The sequence below is a fragment of the Amblyraja radiata genome, chromosome 37, assembly GCF_010909765.2.
Source record: "Amblyraja radiata isolate CabotCenter1 chromosome 37, sAmbRad1.1.pri, whole genome shotgun sequence".
Lineage (NCBI taxonomy): Eukaryota > Metazoa > Chordata > Chondrichthyes > Rajiformes > Rajidae > Amblyraja > Amblyraja radiata.
Window position 1 is genome coordinate 101,923 of NC_045992.1, and position 18,647 is coordinate 120,569.

The 18,647-nt window shown below is 39.7% G+C and overlaps 1 protein-coding gene across 4 annotated transcripts in view; it reads left to right on the forward strand.

Moving 5' to 3' along the window:
- Window positions 1-14,642, forward strand: part of vcl (vinculin) — a 107,100-nt gene extending 92,458 nt beyond the window's left edge. For all 4 annotated transcript variants that reach the window (XM_033012643.1, XM_033012644.1, XM_033012645.1 and 1 more), the window contains 3 exons: window positions 6,418-6,621; window positions 7,648-7,752; window positions 9,462-14,642. In XM_033012643.1, coding sequence (XP_032868534.1) covers window positions 6,418-6,621; window positions 7,648-7,752; window positions 9,462-9,608 — 456 coding nt within the window. In that variant the 3' untranslated portion in view covers window positions 9,609-14,642. The remainder of the gene's footprint in view (window positions 1-6,417; window positions 6,622-7,647; window positions 7,753-9,461) is intronic.
- Window positions 14,643-18,647: the final 4,005 nt, after the last annotated feature.

Below are 18,647 nucleotides of genomic sequence, written 5' to 3' on the forward strand. Positions count from 1 at the left end.
AGCATTGGTCCACTTGCACCACCGCAGATTCTTGCTGGATTTTGTGAGCCTGAAGTTAAATGTTTGTCTGCATTCCTGAAGAAATGAAATTGGCTTCACATGGTTCCTCATCAAGGTCAGCAGTTGATAATTAAAAAAGTTGACTTTGATGCATTTGGAAGCATTATTGTTTGCTGAGTACATTTAGATCTACATGGTCAACCTTCAAAACTGTAGTTTCTCCATTGCTTATGAAGCCATACATGAAGGTTTCTGAATAACTTCCGGATTGTAAATATGTCATAATATTTTTTCACTGAACCTTGTAATTTGTGATGCTTCTTCCCAAGGGTGGATGGATGGAGATGGATATAAAAAATGGACATTGTTCTGGCAGTAACTGTTAAAGGAAGACTGTCTGCTGAAATGCCTTTAAAATGGTTTTAAGATAACTTGTGCTGGATTTACCCCCCCATGCAAAATTTAGCACGTTATCTTAAAACCATTTCTGTATGGATACTTTCTAATGTTTCCAAATATCTCTGATCAGAAACATTTCATCACAGTTTCCTTAACAAAAATAATACAATAGTGAATAGACTCACCACATTTAATTAATGTTAACAAAATTAAGAAAATCACCTTCATTCCATTTAATGAATAGTTGTGCCCCTTTCCAATGAGTGATGTTGTGCTGGAGGTGCAACTGTGACTGGTATGAAGTTGAGGGATCAAATATGAAATGCATCCAGCTCTCTCAAAGGGCCTGGTTCTGACCTCCATCACATCTGTGCTTTGGTGCAGAGGTTCAGAACATGCTGATGCATACACTGTCGCAATGGATGATCCGGCCTGTTTTTCACCTTTGCTAATCCAAATAGGAAGTGAGCTTCCATCTCCAGAAATTTACAGAACATTTTGTTCTCAATTTCCTGAACGGGGAAACTACGAATGAAAACGGTGTCAGTTCTTCACAGATTGGAGGAGTTCTCCAGTGGTGTTTCTGGAAACTGGAGATTGCATTCACATTGGATTGTTTTAATACATATATTCATTGACAATATCATTCCTTTAAGGTTATTTAATCTCCAGTACCTCACTTCTCATTCCCAGTCCAAAGTGAAGGAAAAAAAATCATTGTGATCCTTCCACCATGACCAGAGGGTCCTTCCTTATCCAAAGAAAGCACCATGCAAATGTATATTGCCTTTGGTGTCTAATGTGGGAGAGAACAACTTGCATTCATTAATAGCTGCATGGTCTTCCCATTCTATAGATAACATTCTGGTTCCATCCCAAGTTACTTCCACCCTAGTAGAGACTAATTAAAACTAAATGAAGTTCCTCTATTTTATTTCTAACGACATTGCCACATTTTAATATTTGTAATAGTTTTAGTAATTCAAAGAGGAAAAAATCCACCCATGACAGTGCAGAAAAACGTTTGCGATGTTTTGGGCATTTTCTTAAAATAAAGTAGTTGAAAGCAGAATTAAAGTTGACGTGCCTCAGTATGCTTTGCTATATTAGAGGTGCTAAATAAATGACCGGTAAGCTATTTATTGTAAGTTACAAACTTTGAGTTTTCAAAGTATTAGTTATAGTGCAGCACATTTTATTCTTACAATTTTGCTCTTCAAAAATATTATAATGGACATTCTTCCTTTTTAGATTGCAGCCTTACTAACATGCAGTGTTTGTGCCATTGAATGAAGTTTTTATTTTCATTCTACATTTAGTCTGCATTATTTGACTTTTCAGTGCTAGAAGCGTTTGATTAATTTTATTGGTAAGACAGCATGTGATCATTCTGCTTTTACTAACATTTCATCCATGTATTGCTGTGCTTTGAAACGCACTGTTGAATGCCTGACCCTGTTTTTGATCGTGCCCATGCATATTAAAACAGAATGTTTGCTGTGTGGCATTTTATGAAACATTTGAACATTTTTAAATTATTGGTTTAGCTTTTATTAATAACATCAGTTGACAAAATTAAAATAATAATCAAATAGAAGAATTTGAATTTTACTTTTAAGTTTGAACAGAGCATTTCTAGAGAAAATGTTGAAACAGCTATTGCATTTATTGCTAGTCCCTTCATGCCTATTGTATTTACTTAAATGGAAAGCTCATTTATGTCTAATAACAGTATGTTTCTATACTTTTTGGAACAATTTAGGTTTTTGTTTTAAATTGCATGCGTTTGAAATTTATATTACCAACATTACAGTTGTTGATGAGGTTTATTTTCTGTTCATATAGTTTGATGAGAAGTGAGTTATGCAATATTGTGCAAAAGTTTGAAACTGTTTACAAAATCATACCATTTATTGACAAGTTGTTAACTTTGTGGAAAATACCCATATGACGACAATTTCACTATGTGATTCATTTTTTTAAACCTTGGCTGTTTTGGAATTCTTGTGAAAATTAAAATGGTAGTGAGGACCACAAATGATTTGTAGTGAATGAATTGGCTATAGGAACTCAGTGGGTCATGCAGCATATGTGGTGGGAAATGAACAGTCAACATTTCTGGTCGAGACTCTTCATCTGGACTGAAGAAATAGAAGGAAAGTAGCCAGCATGCAGAGGTGGTGGATAAGAGCTGGCATGTGACTGATCATACAGGTGTTGATTGGCAGGTGAGATTCGGTTGGGGAGGGAAGGGTGACGATCATGGCTAGTTGATAAGTGGAGACTCACCAACTCTGCGCCAACAATCAATCACCACTTTAGATACATAGATAACAGGTGCAGGATAAATGCAGTGCATTTGGCCCTTCGAGCCAGCACCGCCATTCACTGTGATCATGGCTGATAATCCACATTCATTACCCCGTTCCTCCCTTCTCCCCATATCCCTAGATTCCACTAGCCCTACGAGCTCTGACACTCTTTCGAATGCATCCAGTGAATCGGCATCCACTGCCTTCTGAGGCAGAGAATTCCACAAATTCACAACTCTCTATGTTAAAAAGTTTTTCCTCATCTCATTTACACTGATCATATATTCCACTAGACCCATAGAATCGTGGAGCTGTATAGCATGGAAATAGGTCCTTTGGCCCACCTGAGGAAGGGTCTCGACCCAAAACATCTCCCATTCCTTTTCAGAGATGCTGCCTGTTCCGCTGAGTTACTCTAGCATTTTGTGTCTAACTTCGGTGTAAACCAGCAACTAGCAGTTCCTTCCTACACATTCGGCCCACCTTGTTCATACCAATCAAGATAGCACACTGGGTTAGTCCCATTTGCCCCATAGGCCTCTAAACCCTTCCTATCGATACATTTGTCCACGTCTTTTAAACTTTTATTGCTCCCTCTGGCAGCTCATTCCATGTACAGACTACCTTGAGTGATAATAATACCCCTGAGGTCCCTCTTAGATCTCTCACCTTAAGCCATATGGAGTTTTAGAATCTACTCTTGGGGGAAAAGAAACTGAGCATTCACTTTATCCATGCCACTCATGATTTTGTACGCCTTTGGACAACACAAAGGCGCAGCGGCAGGGTTGCTGCCTTACAGTGCCAGAGACCTGGGTTTGATCTTGACTGCCGTGCTGTCTGTATGGAGTTTGTACGTTATCCCCATGACTTCAGGCGTTTTCTCTGGGTGCTTCGGTTTCCTCCCATACTCCAAACACGTTTAGGTTTGTAAGTTATTTGGCATTGGTAAAAATTGTAAATTCTCTCTAGCGTGTAGGATAGTCTTAGTGTGTAGGGATCGATGATTGGCACAAGGCCTCAGGACCTGTCTCCACACTGTATCTCTAAAGTAAACTAAATCTTAATAAGGTCAACCCTCAACCTACTATGCTCCAAAGAAGAATATCCTCGCCTACTCAACTTCTCCCTATAACCCGAGCCTGCAAGCACAGGTAACATCTTGGTGAATCTCTTTCCAACCTTTCTCATTGCATCCTTTGCAACTTAATGACATTCCTATAGCTGAGTGACCAGAACGAAACATGGTATTTCAAGAGTGCCTAACCAATTACTTGCCAACTGCATCATGATGTCCCAACTTTTGTACTCAATACCAAGTTCAAGTTGCATTTATTGTCACATGCACCAATTGGGACCGTGAGATTTGAGTTACCACAGTCATACCAATAAAAAAGAAGACAATACATGATAGAGTTTAACGTAAACATCCCCACACGGCGGAATCAATGTTTCCCACTGGGAGGGAAGGCAATAAAGTTCAGTCATCTTCCTCATTGTTCACCCGTGGTCGGGGCCTTTGAGCCCTCTGCAGTTGTAGCTCCCAATGAAGGCAAGCGTGCTAAATACCTATACTCCTAGATCTCCCCGTTCTGCAACAGTCCAAGGCTCTACCATTTACTGTGATTTGACATAATAAAGTGCAACACCTCATTATTCAGAGTTAAATTTCATTTGCCATTCCTGGGCCCACATTCCCAAATTATCTAGATCTCTTTGTAAATTTAAAAATAACCCACTTCAGACCTTAGACTAAACAAGGGTCCCGATCCAAAATGTCACCTATCCACGTTCTCCAATGTGCTGCCTGACCTGCTGAATTACTCTTTTACTTAGTGTAGGGGAAGTGTAGTGTTGGAGGGTTTTGGAGAGGGTGCAGCAGAGGTTCACCTGGCTGTTCCCTGGATTGAAGTATATTAGCTACAAAGAGAAGTTGGAATGTCTGAGTCCAAGGGCAAACTTGACAAAAATTGTTAAATTATCAGAGAGACAGATAAGTTAGATAGTCAGTGTCACTTTGCCAGAGTGGAAATATCAAATATGAGGGAAAGTGATAGAAGCAGACGTGATAGTAACATTTAAGAGGCATGTAGCCAGGTGCTTAAACAGGCAGGAGATAAAGACCAATGCAGGCAGGATTAATTTAATTTAAATTGGCATGATGGTCAGCACAGAGGTTGTGGACCAAATGACCTGATCCTGTGCTACACCTTTTTTTATGCACAGCCTCATCCATGTCTGGGGAGAGGACAGCATCCATGGAGACCATACTGAAACAGTGGTGGCAAAATAAAACTTTAAAATGATTGCATAAATATTTCACCATTTTAAATGTTTCATTATTTTAAAGAAATTATGGAGGAAATACAAATGTAGTTTGCATTCATGATCAAATCCACCAGAGATCATGGGACCTTAGCACAGAAAGAGAAGTACATTCCATTCAGTTTGTGTTCTAAACAATACAGCTTAAAAGGGTCTACTACAGGTTTCATTGTTTACGGAGCAACAGCAAGCAGAGGTAAAAGCCTAATGTGTGCTACTGCACCCCAGGAGTGCTATCAGCCTGACTTTTTCTTCTGCATTCACCTGAGGACTCCTGATAACTTTACACACCAAAAAGCACACTGCACTTACACACTGCATTTCGTTGTCTGTACTGTACACTGACAATGACAATTAAAGTTGAATCTGAATCAGAATCTGAGATACATAGTCGCCCCTTCCAGATTGGGATTTTGCGAGATAAACACAGACAAAATCTGTTGCTGTATTCTGTGTTAACCAGGAATGGAATTTTGGATGCTCTACCCCAGTGATTCCGACTAAGATAAGATTCCATTTGTCTACGCATCCTCTGATTCCATGCCCAGTGCCACCACCGCTCCCATGTGACCTGACCTAAAGACCACTGATATGTGGCTTTGATCCATCAATGTCCTGCAAGGTGACGAGTGGAACATGCCACTGTTTCCTCTCTAAATCTGGGAGACCAAAGTTGCTGACCACAGCAAGACAAGTCGAACTGAGCACCAGTGGGAATCAAAGCCATATCTTTATTATTTATCATTTATTGATCTATGAGGAGAGTTAGAAGTAATGTTCTTCATACTTGCAGCTTTCAGATATTTATTTCTCAATATACACCAACTCAAAAAAAGAATGTTACTATGCTTATACCAATCTCATTCCATGTTTGTTAATAGGTTTATACCTGTTGAGGTGATGTGATTTGCAAATAAATTAACAGTTAGCTGGCATATTTAGATGAAGCTGAAATGGACTTGGATATGAAGCTAGTTTCAACTCTGGATGAAACTATCAGTAAGCATCTATGACCTCAAAGTCCATGACACTAGTAAAATTCTTGGGTTATAATGTTTTTCAGTCTTTGAGCAGTGAATGCTGCTTTTAAAATTATGGACTGCCATTTAACAGGTAGAATTAGTCTGGTAACTTGTACTGAAATTTTACTGTAAATATTTATGACAGTAAAGATAAATGTTACAATTTCAAGTCAGTTTGTAGGGTAGAATTGTAGACTGGTCGGGTGGCTGTAATTACCAAGATAATCATGCACGATACGAAGTGCAGTGGGGCAACAAAGGATTGGGGCTATGTACTTGTTTTCAAAATAGAAGATGATAGATCAGATGGACTCTTAATTTGGTGAATGTTTAATCCTTTTTGTGACTTTGTTCTTCAGGGTAACGACATCATTGGTGCTGCCAAGAGGATGGCTTTGTTGATGGCAGAAATGTCTCGGCTGGTGCGCGGTGGCAGCGGAACCAAACGTGCTCTCATTCACTGTGCTAAGGACATAGCCAAGGCATCCGATGAAGTGACACTACTTGCAAAAGAGGTTGCCAAGCAGTGTACTGATAAACGAATCAGAACTAATCTTCTGCAGGTATGCTGAGTTACTCAACAATGTCAGGATACCAATTCAGTTCTTTGACAGGAACACTTTTTTAATGGTTTTCACTTTATCCGAGTTCAATGCCTTGTCTTGTTTTTTGTTGTTTTCTTAGTACTGTTTGTAGAATTTGTGTTATTTTATGTTAATTTGTTTTTGTGTATTGTCTGTCTATATACCTGTGATGCTACTACAAGCAAGAACTAGATGTTGTACAGAGTCATACAGTGTGGAAACAGGCCCATCAGTGTGGAAACTTGCCCACACCGACCAACATGTCCCAGCTACACTAGTCCCATCTGCCCGTGTTTGGTCCATATCCCTCCAAACCTGTCTTTTCCTGGTACCTGTCTAACTATTTCTTAAATGTTGGGATAGTCCCTGCCTCAACTACCTCCTCTGGCAGCTTGTTTCATACACCCACCACCTTTTGTGTGAAAAAGTTACCCCTCAGATTCCTATTAAATCTTTTCCCCTTTACCTTAAACCTATGTCATTTGGTCCTCGATTCACCTATTCTGGGCAAGACTCTGTGCATTACCCAATCTATTCCTCTCATGATTTTATACACCTCAATAAGATCACCCTTCATCCTCCTGCGCTCCAAGGAATAGTCCCAGCTTACTCAACCTCTCCCTGTAGCTCAGACCCTATAGCCCTGGCAACATCTTTGTAAATCCTTGTAAATCTTCTCTGTACTCTTTCCAGCTTGACAACATATTTCCTATAACATGGTGGCCCCAGAACTGAACAGTGTCCTCTAAATGCAGCCTCACCAATGTTTTATACAACTGCAACATGACCTCCCAACTTCTATGCTTAATGACATTTTTTAGAAAGAAAAGGGTCATGGTATTTGGAATCGTTCTTGTATTCTATTGTGAAAAGTCGAGATGCGAAGTAGATACAATCCTGACCACGTCTATGATCCAAGAATAAAGGGAATATGTTAGGAGTTCAATAGTGGTTTTGCGTAGTGTTTCTGCTGCTTGTATACTCACTAACTTTTGTTAATCACAGGTGTGTGAACGTATTCCTACCATCAGCACACAACTTAAAATTCTCTCCACTGTCAAAGCTACAATGTTGGGCAGAACCAACATTAGTGAGGAAGAATCTGAGCAGGTGAGGCTTTTTAATCTTCAATTACTGAAATCAATGTAAAGTTCAAACTAACCCGGAGACATGAGACAGCAGATGTAGGAATCTAGAGCAAAACACAAATTGTGGTATGAGCTTAGAGAGTGAGCAGCATCCGTGTAGGCAGGAGGATGGTCGACATCTCTACCCAACGTGTTGACTATCACTTTGCCTCCAAAGACCTTCAGCAGTATGTTTATTTACTTCAGATTAACTGGTTTATTTAAAGATGCACACAGAAAAGATAATTAATTTGCTTTATTATTGAAGCATTGACACTAAAATTGATTTAATACTTCTCTTAAAAATAAGGCATGCTGATACGATAGCGTGTGCGCTTATACATTAATTAGGTACTGAAACTATTGGGTGTCTTATTAATAGCGGTAGCAATAATTTAAACAATGTCAGGTTGAGAATTTAAATCGGGGTTCATTAAATTTAAAGAAAAAAAATTGATCGTGCTGACCACAAAACTACTGGAGTGCTGCAGAAACATATCTGACAATTGATTCAAGCGGAATAGTTGATTTGTATCTGTCTTGTAAAATACACTTTATAGATGGGCAGTAAGTAATGGCATCCCAGAACGGAATAAAAAGAGACATTTGCACAATATCTTTATATTCATACATTAGAGTTGGCATGTCTAATAATGCCATTTTCAATTGAAGAAAACCTCATGGAATGACAACAGGCTTGTGGAAAGAGTACTCCCATAATGCCTTCTGCTGGAGAGTATTGACTAAAATTAATTGCAACCCAACAATCAAAAGGAATGTGCAGGAAGGAACTGTAGATGCTGGTTTAAACCGAAGATGGACACAAAATGCTGTTGTAATTCAGCGGGACAGCCAGCTTCTCTGGAGAGAAGGAATGGGTGACCCTTCTCTAGATTCAAAAGGAATGGATGAATTTTTTCACTTGCACCTCCACCAATCTCATCTTCTATATCCGCTGTTCCAGGTGTGGACTCCTATATATCGGCAAGACCAAGTGCAGACTGGGCGATCGTTTCGTTGAACACCTTTGCTCAATCCGCCTTGACCTCCTGGTTGCCAAACTCTTTAACTCCCCTTCCCATTCTCACACTGACCGTTCTGTCCTGGGCAGCCTCCATTGTCAGAATGTGATGTGGCCAAACACAAATTGGAGGTACAGCACCTCATTTCACTTGGGCAGCTTACAACCCAGCAGTATGATATATTGATTTCTCTAAATTCAAGTAACCATTGCATCCCCTCTCTCCGTCCCACCTTAGTTTCACTGTCATCCTGGTGAATTTCACTGTCTATATGACTCGTTATCATCTAGCGAGCCCATAACCGAAAATGGACCATTGTGAGCTCAAAGTTTCCTTGATCATCATTACTTTTTGCATATCTTTCATTCATTTGTTCTATCTCTCTCTATATCACCATCTATATCTCTCATTTCCCTTTCCCCTGACTCTCAGTTAGAAGAAGGATCTCAACCCGAAATGTTACCTATTCCTTTTTTTCCAGATATGCTGCCCGACCCGCTGAGTTACTCCAGCTTTTTGTGTCTGTCTTAAACCACCATCTGCAGTTACGTGTTCATAATAAGATTGTATATCGTTTTTGGAAGCTGTTGTAATTTTGCAAGATTGTGGAGCTAACTTTGTTTCTATTCAATGTTTTTATGGCTCTTCAATATTTCCCCCCCACCATCAGGCTACAGAAATGTTGGTTCACAATGCACAAAATTTGATGCAGTCTGTTAAGGAAACTGTACGGGAAGCAGAGGCTGCTTCCATCAAGATCAGAACAGATGCCGGCTTCACTCTCCGATGGGTTCGTAAGACTCCATGGTATCAGTAAATTGATACGTTTCCTTGGTCGTATCCATTCTGGAAATAGTAGTGGAAAGAGTCGCCCATGGATAACTAAAATGTGATGCACGGAGCACAAAATGAACAGAGTGGCAGTGTTGTTAGTGTTGACATAATGTTTCTAATCATGGCACAAAATGACACAATTTTTGCTAATTATTAAACCTATATTTCTCTTGCATGTATGAATTATGACAATGTCTAGCTTTTTTTGTACTTCTGCTGTACAGCTTTTCAAGAATCACTGAAATTGTGTATTTGTTTGATATCTGTCACCACTTTTCCCTCCATAGTTTGTATGATTTAGAAGTTAAATGAGAGCTTCTCTGTCATACCGTTCAAATGTTAAGCACTGATGGAGTCTTAAATTATCAAAGTTTGGTATAGAGCCCTACAGCACGGAAACAGGCCTGTCGGCCCAACTCATTCATGCCTAGCAGGATGTCCCATCTCAGCTAGTCCCATTTGCCTGTTTGGCCCACATTCTCTAAACGTCTCCTATCCAAGTGTCTTTTAAATATTACACTACCTGCCTAGACTACCTTCTCTGGCAGCTTGTTCCATATGACAGCCTCAGAGTGAAATAATTGCCCCTCGGGTTCTATTAAATCTTTGCCATCTTACCCTAAACTTAGGTCCTCTGGATTCCACCACCTTGGATCAAAGGCTGTGCATTCACCCAATCAATTCCCTTTATGATTTTATACATCTCTATAAGATTACTTCTTAGCCTCTTGCATTCCTAGGAATAAACCCTAGCTTTCCCAACCTCTCGTCTGATGATATCCTGGTAAATCTTCTTTGAACTCGCTCCAGTTTAATGACACCCTTCTTATAGTAGGGTGACCTAAACTGAACACAATATAATCCCAGTGTGGCTTCATCAACATCTTGTAGGATTGAAACCTAACTTCCCAATTTCTATACTCTATACGCTGACTGTAGGGGGCCAATGTACCAACAATCTTCTTTGCCACCCTATTTACCTGTGATACCACTTTCAGGAAGCAATGTACCTGTATTCCTGGATCCCTCTGGTCTACAACAAACCACCGACCCCTACCATTCACCGTCAAGGTCTTACCCTGGTTTGACTTCCCAAAATATAACACCTGGCATTTAAATTCCATTAACCATTTCTTAGTCTACTTGCCGTGCTCTAATCTTTGGTAACCATCTTCACTCTCTACAATACCACCAACTTTAGTTACATCTACAAACTTACAAATCATGCCTTGTACATTATAATTCAAATCGGTGATATAAACCACAAACAGCAATGGGCCCAGCACCAATCTCTGAGGCACATCACTAGTCGCAGGCCTCTAGTCTGAAAAGCAACCTTCCACCATCACCCTCTGCTTCCTTCCATAAAGCCAATTCTGTATTCGGTTATTTAGCTCTCCATGGATCCCACGTGATCTAACCTTCTGGAGCAGCCTACCAAGACCTTATCAAAGGCCTTACTAGTCCACATAGACAATCTCTGAGGCTTTGCCCTCCTCAACCTTTCTGATCTGAAATAAACCTGTAAAATGTAAAGTAATATGTAATGGATATATCATGGAGGTAGCTTGTGTAAATTATTTCCCCTGGGCCATATGTTTGATCTAACAACCACAAAGTATGGTTCAACATGATTATATGGACACTTGTTGGTAGTTGGTTGGACTGTTGTACAGCTGTCAAGTCATAGTGTGTGCAAAGCTGACTATTGCATTTGTATATGTCCTGTTCTTGAACATGAACTTCATTATTAAGCCAAAGACTGTGTGGTAAATTTCTTTCTGAAAGGAGCTATATTGAAATAAACTATTGCGAAAACAAATAGAATGTCAAATGTATTTTGTCTGGTGAATTGAGAATTTGTATCTAATAGAAACAAAATTGTGCCTGAATCATTGTACCAGACAGATTACATTACTCAAAAAACAGATAACTGAAAAACCTATCACTGTGAGCTGAGTGGAATTCTGGACAGAATACATTGTGGTAAATAAACGGTTTATTGACAATTCAACAATTTAACGCATTTTGCTATAATGGTTTAGCCAATCAGTGAAAAAATGTTAAAACATTTATATGGGTACTCTTTAATCAGGATCCATCTTCACAAAATATGAAATATCTTCACTGTATACTTGTGGTTCACAATGTATACATTTTACATTCATCCATTCAAGGGATCTGAATGAACCGGTGTTTAAAAATCTATTATTGTACACAGTAAAATATTCCAACTTTTGCTGCCCACAGCTGCTAAAAGAAGTATTATTTCCAGAGTGCAAATTGTTAAAATATAACCCCTAAATTATTTCTTATACATATTGGTGATATTCACATTCACATGAAGCAACGGTTAAATGTTACCTTTTCTACAAAGAATTTTTGTAGATATTCTATGAAAAAACATTAATTTTAGTTTTTCAGGATTAATGGAGTAGATCACTGCTACCTTAAAGAAATATTATAGTTAATAATATTTAGATTTGCCTCCTTGAATATTTATGTGCTTTCTCATCTTTATGAAGACTGTTCAATTACTTCCAGAAGCATTTCCTAATGTTATGTTGTGTACTTAATGCCATAGATTCCTTTAAAAATGGATTGCAATAGGAATGAGCAGAGAAACGTGTTCCTTTGGGGGCACTTCTTAAAAGGTCAGTACTTATTTTCCTGCCAAAGTGAGCTATGAGAAGGGCCAAATTACATCCGAACCATGCCAAGATTAACTGCTCTCTTCTGCCTACACGTGATCCATATACTTCCATGCCCTACGTATCCAGTTGCTTATCTTAAAGCCACTTGAACACCACTATCGTATCTGCTTCCGCCACCACCTATTGCAGCAGTATCAGTATGTGAAAAAAACCTTGCCCTGCACCACTCCTTTAAATCTTGCACCTCTCACTTTAAAGTAACGCCCTTTAATCTTTTACATTTCCACCCTAGGAAAAGGTTCTGATTGTCTATCCAAACTTTGCTTCTCAGTTTATATACTTTTATCAAGTCTCCCCACAGCCTCTGATATTCCAGCGAAAACGATTCAAGTATGTCTAATCTCTCTCTGTAGCTCATACCCCCTAATTCAAGCAGCATTTTGGTAAACCTCTACTGCACCCTTTCCAAAGCTACAATGGGGTGATCAGAACGATACTGAATCTGACCTAACCAAAGACCTATTAAGCTGCAATATGACTTCCTTACTGATATACTCAATGCCTCAAATGAAGGCAAGCATACTATATACCTTTACCACTCCATCAACGTGTTGCCACTTTCAGGGGGCTATGGACTTAGATTCTAAGGTCCCTCTGTACATCCATGCTGTTAAAGGTCATGCCATTAACTGTATACATTCGACCTCCTGAAGCACTTCACACTTGCTCAAATTAAACTCCATCGGCCATTTTTCTGCACATTCCTGTAGCTGATCTATATCCCACTGTATACTTATCAACCTTCCTAACTGTCCACAACTCAATCTTGATGTAATTTATCAACATCAACCAAGCCATCTACATTTACATCCATATGGTTTATTACATATCACAAACAGTAGAGATTCCCACAGAACTCCACTCACGCCAGACTTCCAGCCTGAATAACAACCTTCTACCGCAAGACAATTTATAAGATACTAGACCAAGTGCCCTATCCTGAAGAATCCTCTTTAATAGCTTCCCAACCATTAACATGCGGCTCACCAGCCTATAATTTCCTGGATTTTCTCTACTTCCTTAAATAATGGAACAACATTGCCCACTCACCAGTCCTCCAGGGTTAATTATAGTCCTGAGTATAGATTCTACAAAATGGACAATTATTTGTTAGTTAAGTTTGAAAACTTACTTTTGCCTCAAGCTGCGCTGTCTTGCCTGTCTTTAATCACATGGAATGGTTTCATTTGACCTAATGAAAGGATAAAATAATTCTTGGAACAATTGTCAGCCCTCATTTCCTTCTGGCATAGTATCAAGTTGTCAATGATTGGATCATTTGACCACATATTAGCCATTCGTATTCAAGAACCAATGGTATAATGAAGTGTACTATATCTAACCTATACGCATCTTTTTTACAGCAAATATTGCATGAAATCGTAGCAATAGTTGTAAATGTGAATATTTACATTAAATCTTAATTATGTCCATTAAATTGACCTTTCTCTCTATCTCCCAAAATATTTATTCCTTGTTACACTGTGACTTAGGTTACCCAAGTGTAATATTACACTAATTACACTCACATACAACATTAATTTACATTCATTTAAAATAAACGTATTGTATAAATGTTACACTATAAACTGCATATCCCTAAATGGTGGATTTAGTTTTGGAACTTATATTACACTCAGGTACCCAAGACACGGTTTTCATGCAAGGTTAGGTTGCGTCATTGGGTTATGCTTTTCACTGTTTTACCGGATAATAATAGCTTGCATGTGGTCACGTAGACAAAACATATATTCCTTTACAAATCTAACTCATGCTTGATGTAACAGCCAAATATGACATTGATCACATGATCATAATGAGCTATTTACAATCATCATAATCATACTTTGTTAGTCAGGTATGTTTTGCAACATACAAGGATTTTGTTTTGCCATAGTCATGCTAATAAAAAGCAACAGAACACACAAAATACATTTTAACATGAACATCTACCACAGTGACTCCTCCACATTCCTCACTGTGATGGAAGGCGAAAAAAGTTAAATATCTTCCCTTCATTGTTCTACCACGGTTGGGGGCCTCGAGCCTCCATGGGCAGTAAATAGTTGTACAACGAATAGATTAATAAAAATGTAAATGGTTTAAAATTAAATACCTCTTGCAACAAATCATAAATTACTTTGGCTATGAATATAACGTAGAATGCTTAATTTGATTGTGTTGATGCTCTTGAGATTTGATTGATACTGTATTTGAATAATTGGCTTTGCCACAATTTGTAACTTGCTATTTAGCTTCATTAAGTGCCTGCAGTTCTAAATAAAGTATTTTTTAACATTTTATTCCTTGTCTGCTTCCTTCAGTGAAACATGAATTCAGGAGTTCGGATAAATGCAAAGATAATTTGTGCATGAAATCTGTGCATGCTAAATCTGAATGACAATGCTGTGTTCACGTGACTTTCTAAACAAGTGCAATATGTGTTTTGGCAGCCTTGCCTTTAATACAAATCTTTGTGTGAGTATGGACAAAGATAAAAAGAGCTAATTTGCTAATTATATCTGTTGAATTTCAAAGATATTATCTATCAGTGATGAAGACGAGTGGTGAGAGTAGGAAGTGAATGTTGTCAACATGGATTGTGGTAAAGCATTTCATAAACTCCCTCATGGAAGGCTGATTTAAAAGACACATGGGATCCACTGTGAACTGGTAGTTTGGATTGAATATCTGATTTACTCATAAGACAGGGTCAAGGTGCAGGTTTATACTTTGGTTAGATAGTATTTTAGTTTAGTGTGCAGGTTCAGTCACCCCATTACAGGAGGATGTGAGGCTTTGGAGATGGTGACCAGAATGCTGCCTAGATTAAAGGGTAATGGTTATAAGGTGAGGTTGGATACACATTAATTATTTTCTCTGGAGTGTCGGAGATTAAGGGAAGACCTGATAAAAGTATATAAAGCTATAAGAGATGTATATAGGTTTCACGGAGATAACCTTGTTGCCAAAACATACAGGATTGGACAGGAAAAACGTTCCCGATGTTGGGGGAGTCCAGAACCAGGGGTCACAATTTAGGAATAAGGGCTAGGCCATTTGGGACTGAGACGAGGACAAACTTTTTCACCCAGAGTTTTGAATCTGTGGAATTCTCTGCCACAGAAGGCAGTGGAGGGCAATTCACTGGATATTTTCAAGAGGAAGTGAGATTTAGCTCTTGGGGCTAACGGAATCAAGAGATAAATGCAGGAACAGGGCACTGATTTTTGATGATCTGCCTTGATCATATTGAATGGGCCCATGTTGGCTCAAAGGGCCGAATTGCCGACTCCTGCACCTATTTTATTTCTATGTTTCTAAAGTGGAAATGTTAAAGACTAGAGATCATTGCTTGAAGGCAAGTGGGGCAAAGTTTAAAGATTATGTGCGGGGCAAATATTTTACACAGAGGGGTTGGTGCCTGGAATGTGTCTCCAGGGTTGGTGGAGGAAACATATACGATATTTGAGGCTTTAAGATAGGCAAAATGGATATGCAGGAAATGGAGGAATAGGGATTATGTGCCAACAGGGATTATCTTAATTTGCCATCATGTTTGCTATGGACATTGCCTGTCCTGTTCTATGTTAAACTTCTAGTGTCACTCAGCCATACAACATGGAAACCTGCCGTTCAGCCCAACTTACTCATGCCTCATCTATGCTCATCCCACCTGCTCACGTTTGGCCCATATCCCTCTAAACCTTTCCTATCCACGTACCTGTCCAAATTAATTTTAAATGTTGTTATACTACCTACCTCAACTACCTCCTCTGGCAGCTCGTTCCATTTACCCACCACCCTCCATGTGAAAAAGATGCTTATGTCCACTGGCTCTTGATTCCCCTAAACTGATTCTCTTTATGAACCCAAAATACTGGTAGAACTCAGCAGGTCAGGTAGTATCCATGGGGACAGAAACCGATTCAATGTTTTAGGTCAATAACCGTTAATACTTTATTTTTTTCTTTATGTTTTAAGTTTGGGGGGGGGGGGGGGGGGGGGGGGTAAGAAGAGAAGATGGAATGTCTGTGATAGATACAGACCAGAGTTAAGTTAATAACCTTGGGGAAAAAGACTGAAATGTCACCTACCCATGTTCTCCACAGCTGCTTGACCTGCTGAGTTACTCCAGCACTTTTGTTAAGTAAATCCCTTCAGTTAGAAAATAAAAATAGCAAAGTCAAATATCTAGCATTAGAGTTTGGGTTGGGTGTTGAATTCAATACTGGAAAGCAATGTGCCCAAATTGAAAATGAAACACTATTTCTCAAGTTTATGTCGGGCATTGATAGAACTGCTAAAGATGGAGATCGAAGTGGGAATGGGGAATTAAAGAGGTGACCGAAGCTCAGGTTCTCCCTCGCAGATTGATTGAATGAGTGTGTTCTGCACAGCTGGCATACAATCTGTATTTGGTTTCCAGGATAGTTAAGGACAAGTTGAATGAAAAAACAATAGGTGGCAAAATGTATTGGCAGGCTGAAAGATTGGAGTTCAGCAAATAAGTACCTAAAAACCAAGGAGGATGAAGCAAATTGTGAGGGCAAACTACCAAGAAATGTAACCACTAATATGAGGTCTAAGTGCAGAGAGAAAGAGCGAGAGGTCAAAGTAAAGATATGCCTTGAGATTGTAGACGGGTAATAGTTGTGGCAAACAAGGAAATGACAAAGGCATTAAACATGTATTTTACATGTCTTTACAGTAAAGAACTGAAATACCACCATTTAGTCATATAAAATAAAGCCAGGCTCTTATAGCTCATGCACCTGAGTTCTGGCAACATCATCTTCTCTGCACTATTTACAGAATGACATTCTATAGCATGGTGACCAAAACTGAACACAAATACTCCAAATGTGGACTCATCAATGACTTATTCAACTGTAACATAATGTCCCAACAGGAGGGAAAGAGATGTGATTTGGGGAAGACTGATATGAAATATTCGAATTCAAGAGCTTTTAAAAATTATTATCTTTGCCACCGGACGGACAGGTAAAAGTACTTGTGGAAACAATACAGCAAAGAATAACCTGAGATGGAAGAACAGGAGAGCACCGAGCGAGAAAGTTATAGACACAAGGAACTGAGTAACTCAGCGGGCCATGCAGCATCTCTGGAGAGAAGGAATAGGAGACGTTTCGGGTTGAGACCTTTCTTCAGACTGGGAGTCGGGGGAGGGGGAGATTCAGAGAAGTGTAAAGTGTGAGAACGAGACATCAAAGGGGGTGGAGATCAAGGAAAACTTAGAATATATCATTGTTAGCTAGGAGAAGGTAACAACAAAGCGAACAGATAAAATGTAATTGCAGACAGTCAGACTGGTGCTGAGCCTCCAATTTGTGCTGGGCTTCACTCTGACATTGGAGGAGGCCCAGGACAGAAAGGTCAGTATGGGAGGGGAGTTAAAATGTTTAGCAACCGGGAGATCTGGTAGGTTTAGGTGGACTAAGTGGAGGTGTTCAGCAAAATGACTGCCAAGCCTGTGCTTGGTCTCACCGGTACATGAGTCCACACCTGGAACAGCGATCAGCATCTGAACATCTCATATTTTGCTTGGGCAGCTTGCAGCCCAGTGGCAAGAATATTGATTTCTCTAACTTTAGGTAGCCCCGGCATTCCCTCTCTCTATCCCTCCCCCACCCAAGTCTCACCAGCTTCTCATTTTCACTTAACAAACAGCTAACAATGGCCTGTTTTCTTTATCATCGTTACCTTTTTGCATATCTTTCATTAATTGTTCTTTATCTCTCTACATCATAGCCTATATCTCTCATTTCCCTTATCCCTAACCAGTCTGAAGAAGGGTCTTGACCCGAAACATCACCCATCCCTTCTCTCCAGAGATGTTGCCTGTCCAGCTGAGTTACTCCAGCTTTTTGTGTCTATCTTCGGTTTAAACCAGCATCTGCAGTTCCTTCTTACACTGTTGATGCTGGAATCTTGCGTATGACACAAAGTACTGCAGTAACTCAGCTGGTCAGGCAGTATCTCAATAAGCGACATTGAGGCCAAATCAATCAATATTTTTATGGCAGAGATAGACATTCTTGATTAGCACGGGTGTCGGAGGAGAAATCGATCGGCCATGATTGAATGGCGGAGTTAACTTTTATGGACTCGACTCCTGGGGCTCGGAGGCTCCAGCAACTCAGTCGCAGGTCCGGTGGACTGGGACATCGGGAGCTCGCGGGTCCGGGGGGAGAGACCGCTTCCCGGAGCTCCCGCAACGCGACTTCTCCAGCCCGTGTCGCGGGGTTGGAAAGACCCGGAGCGGGGACGTACATCGCCCGGCGCGG